The following is an 11051-nucleotide window of genomic DNA, read 5'->3' on the forward strand; positions in this document are numbered from 1 at the left end:
TTCTCATCGCTGTAAGGAAATGAAGTGTTCATCTTATGAATATTTATTACGCAACGTTCCAAGAATGCCTACACGACTGACTTGGCGAATTAAACGCTTGCCGTATGAATGTTAATTAGTTTAAGCAGGTATGTTGCCAAGCAACGTCGGCATGACCTCATTTATATTCATGAGCTACTAATATTCATGAGCGACTCCTAAGAGATGTACCTCCCCATGACCTCTCTCAGGTGGTTTCTTCCTAACCTTTAACACCTGAGAGGCGTCTGCACGCAGCGCGGTGACACCGGCACAGATATGGCAGACCTCAGCGCGACCTGGGAGCGTGAGTTGCTGGAGCAATTCTCCTGTTTGACTGCCGCCACAAACGAGGAGCCCCATCTGAATACAGCAGATATTACTTCGGAAAGCAGCGACAACACAACGGGCTTATTGCATTTAAGTGATGAAGTTCTCTTGGTTATACTCAGGAACTTGGACCCAGTGTCGCTGCTGAGGCTCGGCAGCACGTGCAGCTTGTTGTTCCGAGTTTGTTCGTGCAACTCTCTGTGGACCACACACTTCCAGGTATGATTTGAGTGGGAATTACAGTTTTGATTCATCACAGTGAGTCCAGAAATGGGTACTTAGGTCGCGAATCTGATACTTGTTGGAAAATTTTTACATATTCCCGTGCTCTTTTTTTTTTTTTTAATTTTTTTTGGTGTCTATTTAAATAAAAAATTTTTTGGCTATTTGCCTTTAATCATTAATTTAAGAGGTTCATTCAAAAACACCTTATTTTTCAAGTAATAAAACAAGTAAATCTTGAGTGAGTCATTGAATCGTTCCATTCATAATTTTTTTTTTTTTTTTTTTTTTTTTTTTGTTCTTGTTCAGTTGTTGGGGAAGTCGTGGCCTAATGGTTAGAGGGTTGGACTCACAATCGAAGGGTTGTGGGTTCTAGTCTCGGGCCGGACGGAATTGTGGGTGGGGGGAGTGCATGAACAGCTCTCTCTCCACCTTCAATACCACGACTTAGGTGCCCTTGAGCAAGGCATCGAACCCCCAACTGCTCCCCGGGCAGCATAAATGGCTGCCCACTGCTCCGGGTGTGTGCTCACAGTGTGTGTGTGTGTGTTCACTGCTCTGTGTGTGTGCATTTCGGATGGGTTAAATGCAGAGCACAAATTCTGAGTATGGGTCACCATACTTGGCTGAATGTCACTTCACTTTTGTGTAATATTTTTCTTCAGAATTGGGGGGGGGAACTAAAACCTTCAATTGAAAAAGTCTTAATTTACCCAAAATCAGGCAGCTCTGTTGTTTGCACACACACCGCTCTTAATAGAGTCCAGTTTTTATATAGCAAGCTGGGTTTGGTTTATGGCATGCAGCAGCAATTCAATGTTTTGCAAAAATAGACGCAGAATAAATATGTTTGATAGCTAAATGTTTGACTTTTATTAACATTGGAATCGAAACTTGGAATTTAATCAGAATTGATGAGCAGAAGTCGGAATTGATAAAATTCAAATGATACCCAACTATAGTTATTTGAATAATGCGACTTGTACCGAGTCACATGCATATACGTGACACTGAAGAAGATCTAGAGAAAATGAGAAACCATTATAATCTTCTAGTTTAAGAATTTCTTTGTGCCATTGAATTCATTTACTGTAACTTTGACTTATGATAGAGGTTACCGGAAAAACTTTTATGAATGACATTTGCTCTTGCTATATTCAGTCTTAAAATGCAGCTTAAGTGAACGAAAAATACAGTTGTTGCATGGTTGTGAATTAGTCATTCAGCTAAAAGGTTCGAATATGATTTGAGTACTCGTTCTGTTTGCAATTTAAACAGTTTTATCGGAGATTCTAATTCTTGTCATACTCCAGCAAAATTTATCCTGACTGTGCACCAAAATCCACAATCAGCATAATGGCAATCCAGCAAATACTACTATTACATACAAGTACCTAATATTTTAAATAACTGTCTTTATTCCCAATACATTTGGGAGATTGATTTATTTTGACCTGCAGGCTTAAAGTTATTTAATTTGAATTAACTTTAAGCATGCAAGTGACCACTGGAATTGATTATTCTCTCCAAAATCTCTCCTCCACAGGATTCGTTTGGGGTCAGTCTGACATATGCCCATGCCCGGTGTCCCGTAACGGCCAAAACCGCCTTCCGTCTGGTTTTTATGTGGAGATCCCTCTTCAGAAACATCCACTGTAACCGTGCGTTTCAGGAGAAACTCTTTGTGGAGATCCCGCTCGCGCCTCACAAGTACTGGATCCAGTGGCTCGTGTTGGAGGAAAGTGTTCCCTTGCCTTCAGTGAGGCTTCCCTGCAGCGACGTGGAGAAACTGTGGGGAATCACTGCAGATTTGTTCCAGGACAAACTCCAAGGTGGTCATACTCTCAGCTGTCACATGGGTGTTCCATGTATAATTTTAGCCTAATGTGTTATTCTGTTTCCCAGAGAAAACTGAAGATTGTGACACGCTCAAGTTTGAATGGAGAGAGCTGTATCATCTTGCACTGAAGCATCATGGTAGTGTCTCACTGGTCTTTCAGCATGTTCTCAGCCAGCACCAAAACAGTGGTGAGATATCTGCATCTCATTTTAGGAAACTAGATGAGAAACTTGTCTGCTTGCCTGGATTTTAAGAAGCTTAATGGCCAAATAAAAAGTGTGATAACTAGTGTTGGGGAAAGTTACTTATAAAAGTAATTCATTTCAATATTGCGTTACTCCCTAAAAAGTAACTAATTGCATTACTTGGTTACTTTTTATGGAAAATAATGCATTACATTACTTTTTCATTACTTTCACGTTGCTTTTTAAATATGAGCAGGGCTTGACTGTTTTTAATATAAGAAGTTCTATTTATACAGTTTATAGCAAATGTAAAAGCCCTTTCACACCAAAAAGTGTAATGAATAAACTTCAGGTTGAAGGGAAAAAAAATTAATGAAGCACAATTGTTAGTTTATCTAGAGTAATTTTTGCTTCTTTGTATGGTTGAACTGGATTATCAAAGACATTAGTTAATAGAATGGGATTAGATACATTTGTGTTATTTAACATTTTTATTTTTGCGGGTTTGTGTCATTTTCTGAGTTTGCATTTCACTGTATTCATTTCGATGAATACTAAATCCGTTTTTTGCGAGTGAGATGAATGAATGCACATTTAACTTAGAACTACAGTAACATCATGTTCACACAGCACACTTCTGTACTTCAGATTCCCTTACAATATGGGGGCAGGAGACATGTCAGACAAGTAACTGGGGTTACTTTTTTTGAAAAATAACTCCGATATTTTCATGTAAATTAAAAAGTAATGTTACTTTACTAGTTACTTGAAAAAAGTAATATGATTACGTAACTCACATTACTTGTAATGCGTTACCCCCAACACTGGTTATTATCAAAGTTGCGAATATTGTGATTTAGGAATATAATGTATCATGCAATGTATCCCCTTACGTTAATCCTCTGTGAGTGCTGGAGTGAATCCAGTCAACTGCAATTTGCTCTCTGGCACATTTGCATCGCATTTAGACTGAAAAATCGGATTCACTCCAACTCCACTGTATCTTTTTCTTAACCAAAATGGCATGAGGGTTTCTGGGAGCTCTTGTTGGTTTAGTTGACCTTTTATATGTCTTTGCTGTATACATTTCCATTTCCCCACTTTGAAAGTAATGGGATTTCTGAAGAAAGATGCAGTAATCCAATTTTTTTGCACTGGTGAATCACTTCAAACTGCTGTGGTGGACCCTTGATCGGAAAGTTGGGGTATGACACACTGTTTTTGTAGTGATGTGTGAAGAAGGACTGTGACTCATAGTTCACCCTCACCTGGTATTTCTTTTTTCTTTTAATGCGTTATTTTATGAAAGGCCCATGTTCTATAGCTGTTAGCTTTAAACAGGATGTAGTGCATCCTGGTCAGTGATGATCTAAAGGTCTTTCAAACTTCCACCTGAAATTTTGGAGTTCCTTCTGTAAGGTGTAATTGTACAGTTTTATGAATTCATTTTATTGTGGCGTTACGTTTTCTGCCCATAGCTTTCAGTCTGTAGTATTGTTGGCATTGATGACCATTTTTTGTGGTGATTTTAGAACACACAGAGCTGGAGTCCATGTACCATCAGTACGTCCAGTGCAGGTTCCAGTGGCTCTTCACGTATTGGTTGTTTCGTCAGCCGGCTCCGTACAACAAGCAGCTGCGGTCCATTTTCCTGCAGTGGAAGAAGCACAGCAAGAGAAAGGTGGCCACGTGGGGTGAAACCCTGTGTGATGTGAGGTACCTGGCCTCCCTGCACCCCATCACCAAAGACTACTGGAGAGGACGACTGGCCCGGGGAGATGAGAGCCTCGGTAACTTATTTGGTTAATTTAAAGATGAGGAGGATGATGATTTTTAGTATTGTTAAGATTGAATAGCAATAATAATAATATTTTAATTCTTAATATGGATATTGGTATTATTTGTTTTTACTTTTTAAATGATAGATTTATGATAGTATGTCAACCGATTGCATGTTTTTCTATAAATTATATTTAAGTTTTGTATTATTTATTATTATTTATTAGTTTGGTTTTATTAAGTGTTCAAATTTTTTTTGTATTATTAATGTAAATTTAGTATGTCCTATGTAAACTGATTGCACATCTTTATGTAAATTAGTTGCTTTATAATATTATTATTATTATTATTATTATTATTATTAGTGTTAACTTATTTTTTGTTGTATCTTGAATTAAAAAAATGATGATAATAACTTTAGTGTTTTAACAGACTGCATACCTTTTATATAAATTAGTTACTATTTATCATTTAAACATTTTAAGTGTTTACTAATTATTATTAGCTTTAGGTGTAAACAAAATGGCATTATATATTGTTTTTCTTTTATGTAAACAATACCATTATTACTACTACACTACACTTTAAAAAAATTATTGCTTATTAGCTTATTATTTGTAACACTGCTTTCCCCCTGCACCTTTGTTACTGGCATTTGCAAAATCTATTGTTGGTCAGCCTCTTCAGGGGTTAGCAGATCAAGCCAGTACTCCAGCAGAGGCAGGTGAAACCTGCTGTATTTGAAGGTTTTTTGTGTTGGTCTCGTGTAGTGCTCTCTCCTGAGGAACTGTGCCTGTACCAGTCGTTTGGCAGGAAATCCGTCTGTAGATCAAATGTTGCTGCTCCATCCCTTGGAGTATCATCTCATGTTCTGACTCTACTTGTTTCTTTCCATCAGGGATTCAGACTGTCGGAAACTACTTCTCCATGTGCAAGTCTCTCGTGGCCTGGATCTTTGGCCGCGACTGGGGCCGACTGAAGCGAAGAAAGGTGCGTCTATGGAATACATGCAGGAAACTGAACAATATTTCAGTCTGCATTTTAAAACACTTTTTTTTTTTTTTGGGGGGGGGGGACAAGAAGTCTTCTCTCCCTGGTGTGCATTGTGATGTTTGAATAAATTTGACATGCTGTCTTTCCAAGGACTAAGTTCTTCACACATGATAGTTCCCTGTTCTGTTCCAACTGCTGTCTCTCTTCCCCATCTGAAAAATGCCAATTAAGTTCCTCAGAGGACGTGATCTTAAATATTTTAGCAGTGCTCATCTTCTGCATTTCATTAGCCAGGGAAAATGACTTCACAGGTCACGGCGTGAGCAGACACTCCTATCTAATGGCTGCTTAAATGGATTATAGACGTATCGGTGCATGTCTCAGTCAATTACATCACACGTCTGAGCATACAAACTCTCCTGCTGTTTTACAACACCGGTCACCGTTCAAGGACACACAAAGGACCAGCGAGACATTAAATGTGCATATTATGTTTTCCAACAAAGGTTAATGTAGTTCGTTTCAGGGTTTCATGTATGTGCTTTGCATAACCTATATGCTTGATATCAGCATAGTCTTCAGCTAGGATATGAAGGTATTTTAATGCAAAATGGACAGCACTTTGTGTGCAGTCTTTTTTGCACTTTTATTAATATGCACGTTTTGTCTTGTTCCCCTTTGCATGCCATGTTTTCAGGAGCAAGGTCAAGTTGAATATTGTTTGCTGATGAAGTGACGTGTCATTGGCAGGTTTATGAAGACACACTGGAGGGTGTGTATCTTCTGCTGAGACGGGAGATGCAGGAGACGCTCATCGAGCACGAGCGCTTCTGGCAGGTGGCCAAAGTCCAGATGACCCGTGTCTGTACGCTGGAGGAGACTGCTGCCAATTATGTCAACTGGAAAATGATTGAGTCGCTCCCCTACTACAAGTCAGTCCTGCTCGAGTCCGTTTGAATACTCTGTCTGACTTTCTCTTTTTGTTTCAGAAATTAACAATTATTTAATAACATTTATTTTAGATTTTATAAAATAAATGATTTTTGTTTAAATGCATAGCTTGATTTAAAATTAAAATATTTATAATATTCATTTACATTTAAGCTGATGTTATGTATTTAAATACAAACAAATCTTAAACTTTTTTTTTTTCTTTTTTTTATCTAAAAATAAAGTCTTGCATTAAGATGCCATTAATGTAAAATGTTGGCTTAATTTAAGATGTTTTTTTATTTTATTTTTTGGATTAGTAAAAAGTAAAAAAAAAAAAGTTTCTTTAAATGCATAGAACTAAGCTATCGTTTAATAATTTAAATAAAATTACTAATAAATAAAAATAATTTCTTGCCTTTAAACCTTTAACAGTTTTATTTAAATGAAGCTAGATGTCTTTACATTTTAAATTTACTTGTATAAATACAAACGAAATATTTTTTTTAAAATAAAATTAAACCCAATGCTATAAACTAAGCTGAATTTACATAACTTTTTAAATTAAGTTATTTTACAAAGCTGATGGCAATCTAGTCTTCAGCACATTGTACACACAACAAATGCTTTGAAAACCTTATTTTTATAACATGGTGAAAAATCTGAACTGATGCAGCATTTTACTTAAAGGAGGCTCTTTCACAGTTATGTTAGTGACACTCTTATTTGCTGGTACCCATAGGAGCTTGACCTTTAGCATTGTCATCGATCACTATTTTCAGGCTGTAAAATGTTGCTTTTTTACTCGAATTGCTGTTGTTTCCATTTAAAACTAGTGGTGAAAGTGTTGAGCTTTAGCAGTGGTTGGCTTTCAGACTGGGCTTTGAAGCCTGGAGAGAGCGCTGGGTGGAGACAGGAGCAGCGCTGGCAGCTTCAAACAAATCACCTGCAGTAACTTACAGCCTGAGATCCGCGGGCAGTCGATGATATCTTTGAAGTGTATGGTGACTGATCTCTGAGAGCATGGACTGAACTCCGCTCTAAAGTCAGCCTGATCCCAGAGTATCAGAAAACAGTAGTGTGTAAAGTTAAGTGGGATGTTCCTTGAGGCTGATCGTCTTACATAAGCAGATGTGTGAGTGATTGAAGAGGTAAAGTGCTCACTTGAACAAACAATTAGACCTGAACATTATAGTGCATTTTAAAATGATACTACTTTTTATTTTTTTCATGCTTTCAAGATGTGGCTTTAAATATATATATATATATATATATATATATGTATGTATGTGTATGTGTATGTGCCACAGCATGAAAAGTGAAAATGCTAACTGTAATGTATTTTTGTTTGCATTTTTTCATGCTATGCCACTTACATTGAAAAACATATTTTTAATTTCTATACCCAGTCGTCTTGCAAATAAGTGGCAAGATTTGTTTATTATAAATTATAAAAAAAATTATATTTTATTTTGAGTTTTTTGCAAATAACATTAGTTGTTTTTATGTACTGTAGTTTATCTCTTCCTTACTATCTGATCGGTCTAATTGATCATTAGCATTCAAACCAGCAGTCCTGCTCCTGCTTGGCTGATTTTAAATTGAGCTAATAATCCACATTTGGGGAGCTATATCTCTGTGTGTGTTTGCATTTTTGCGGCACACAAATTGAGTTTTCTTGTTTTTTTCTCCCAGCGTGTTTTGTCTGAAGCTGTACCAGTCATTACACAGGAGCAAATCTCCAGAGACTGTAAAGATGAATGGCTCGTTGTTCAGAAGTGCTTGAAAAATTACTTTCCCCGCAAAAGCCATTACATTGTTTCTGGTTTTTAATTCTCATTGTGGCTTTATTAATAAAGGTTGTTATTTCCCACGATGATGGGAAAAAAAATATATAAATAATTTGCCTTGCCGTTTTCCAACTCATGCATATAATTTTTTTTTCTTCTTTTTAAGGCTGTATCTGGTCTCTGGTAATTCAGTGTACCTGGATCATGTTCAAGGTTTCTTGCGTCGAAAGAGACTGATCCGGGATTGGATTTACCTGGAGGAGAACAGCTGGGCCAGACAGTTGCTGCCTGAATCGCTCTACACACTGCTGGAGTTTGACACCAAGATCTCTCAAGGTGTGTTGGCTAACATGATGTGAACAACGCTGAATCAATCTAAATCACTGCACAGCAATAGTACAGAAGAATCCAGTAGCTCATGTTAGGATTAATCCTCCACTTTACATTTGTAGCTTTAACGATGCTTATGTTGACTTCTGAGACCCTCAGGGGTCTCATTAACATCTTTTTAAGCTGATGCTGTCTTCTAGAATGCTACTCAACCAAGTTCAACTTTTGTAAGCGGTTGGTGTTAATCCAGTCCTCTGTGAACATTCAGGACCACACAGAGTTCATGACATTGGCATTAGCAGGATCTGTCCAATCAAAGTGTCTTACAAGTTTGAAGTAAATGGCAATTTGTGACTGAATAATGCAATGAAAAAAAAAAAAAAAAAAAAAACTATTACTACTAAGAGTTTGAATACACCTTCTGGTGCTACTTGGACACGTCATCAGTGAGAAACCCGGGGTCATAGGGTGTTTGGGGTCATAAGGAGTTTGAGGGTTCACATCAGTGAGTGGCCAGCGAAGCCTCGGCACCCGACCTCGACTGGCTCGCAGCGAGTTTTCCAGCCGTTGTTCCGGCACTACGAGCTGAGCCCTGCATACTTAGCCCTCTTACGCTCGTGGGCCTCTTCAATACGGTCTTCCCAGGGGACAGTTAGTTCCAGGATAACCACTTGCTTGGTAGACTCAGATTTTAGCACCATGTCTGGGCGGAGAGAAGTGGCTGCGATGTTGCCTGGGAACTTAAGCTGTCTTCCAAGGTCAACCTGAAGCTGCCAATCACGAGCAGTGGAGAGGAGCCCCCCCGTAGAGCTAGGCCGGTGGAATTGTTCCTTCTGCCCAGCTCTAATGAAGGTGATTGTTTGTTTGGGGGCTGCCTGGGTCTTGCTGAGCTGGATCGCTGTGCAGATGGAGTCCGCCAAAGCCTTTAGCACCTGGTCGTGGCGCCAGCGGTACCGCCCTTCCCCTAGCGCTCTTGAGCAGCTGCTCAAAATGTGCTCCAGTGTGCCCCTCTTCTTGCACAGCTTGCACTCAGGAGTGTCTGCCAGGCCCCAGGTGTGCAGGTTAGCTGGGCTTGGGAGGATGACATAGACGGATTGGACAAGAAACTTGATCCGAAATGGCTCTGCTTTACAGTGCTCTGCCCAGGTTATTCTGCATGGATCTGCATGTTCCCACCTGGTCCACGCTCCTTGTTTGGACATGCTGGCCATTTTGGTGTAGCGTTCTTCCTCCACCTCTGCTCGTATCTCGTCCTTAATCAGTTTGCGCCTCTCTTTTCCATGAGCCAGATCATAACGTGGCTTGGGAAAACAACCAAGACCTGCTCGTCCCATTGCCACGGAGCCCACCAGCGTTTTGTGCCTTAGTCGTGCCTCCGCTTTAGTGACGGCTTCTTGCGCCTGCCACTTTCTCCCGGTCTTCACTAATAATAATTTATACAGTAAATCTATAACATTTAACAACAAAATATCTTTATGCATTTTTATGATTTAAAAACAAAACCGAGACAAAATATTGACACTCCATACCATGGAAATCCAAACATAAAGTAAATAATATTCAAGTACCATGGCATGAAACGAATAATAAAGCAAAAATTCAAACGTTGTATAACATAACACTATGTGTATAATAACAACAATAATTTTTTTAATTACTGTTGTCATGCTGTTGCATTTTAAGATTAAGGTGCATTAGTATTAATAAGTAAAATGTATTTGTTTTTTACTAAAACGGCTTAAATATTCATAAACCAAACCTGTCTTTTTATTGTAATTTGTAAAAAAAAAAAAAAAAAAAAAAAAGAGCAAATAATTCATTTAAATTGTAGAAATTCTTTCAGTCGTATTTTATAGTTTTTTTTTTTTTTTTTTTTTTGAGGTTTAAAATATATATTAGATGTTTTTTTTTTTTTTAAATCAGCAGTTGTTTACATTTATCATGAAAGTGTGTGTGTGTGTGTGTGTTTGTATATGTCACCTTCCTGTAAAAGAATAAGTGAAGGTTTGTGTGTTTCCTGATTGCCGTCCATCAGTCATTCCTAACCTGGATGTGTGTTTTATTTGAACAGAGAGTTTGCACGGGGACTGTGTGACAGCGCAGCTGAGTCGACTCATGTGGCTGTACCTGAACTCTGGCCAGGAGCTCTATCTGGAGGCTCTGAAGGGAATGGTGCTGCAGTGTGCTCAGACCTGTCTCAGTCATCTCAACACGCTTCAGGCCTGACCTCAGACACACACACACAAACCTTTTAAGTGTTTTAACTGTCTTTTTATAACATGCTTATGACTTAATTTTTTTAACTGATTTTTTAGAATTTTTGTTTTTGCAACCTTCACTTTTGAGGTTGTCAGTCCCCAGGTTTTATTGCACAGAATCATTCTCAATTTATGTCTGAGCAAATGCAGTGCACATACAATGATAATCGTTTTATTGGTTTTAGCATGCCAAATGATCACTGGTCTCTTTTTGAGATGCTTTTATTGTAACTATCATGTGACTTTTTGCTTGGGTTGATCTTACTATGGTAGACTGCAGGGTTGCTGATTTATTAAAGCACCTCTATGCTCCACTCCAGTCTTGTTATTCTTTGAGTTTTGATAAACCCTGAAGTATGGATGAAACCCAGTGCAT

The 11051-nt window shown here is 38.3% G+C and overlaps 1 protein-coding gene across 1 annotated transcript; it reads left to right on the top strand.

Moving 5' to 3' along the window:
• Positions 1-212: 212 nt before the first annotated feature.
• LOC113044658 (uncharacterized) lies at positions 213-10665 on the top strand. Its single transcript, XM_026204822.1, has 8 exons — positions 213-567; positions 2117-2402; positions 2476-2598; positions 4128-4385; positions 5273-5364; positions 6118-6299; positions 8254-8423; positions 10489-10665. Exons 1-8 carry the CDS (start codon positions 298-300, stop codon positions 10641-10643), a joined length of 1536 nt encoding a protein of 511 aa, XP_026060607.1. The 5' UTR covers positions 213-297; the 3' UTR covers positions 10644-10665.
• The last annotated feature ends 386 nt before the right edge of the window (positions 10666-11051 follow it).

This window comes from Carassius auratus, chromosome 26 (assembly GCF_003368295.1).
Source record: "Carassius auratus strain Wakin chromosome 26, ASM336829v1, whole genome shotgun sequence".
Taxonomy (NCBI): Eukaryota; Metazoa; Chordata; class Actinopteri; order Cypriniformes; family Cyprinidae; genus Carassius; species Carassius auratus.

Bases quoted from the DNA above. Each gene is read 5' to 3' on its own strand.
- LOC113044658 (XM_026204822.1), top strand. From the start codon at position 298: ATGGCAGACCTCAGCGCGACCTGGGAGCGTGAGTTGCTGGAGCAATTC. The intron at 4,386-5,272 runs GTAACTTATTTG...TCTTTCCATCAG, and splicing joins CCGGGGAGATGAGAGCCTCG to GGATTCAGACTGTCGGAAAC. The intron at 6,300-8,253 runs GTCAGTCCTGCT...CTTCTTTTTAAG, and splicing joins GAGTCGCTCCCCTACTACAA to GCTGTATCTGGTCTCTGGTA.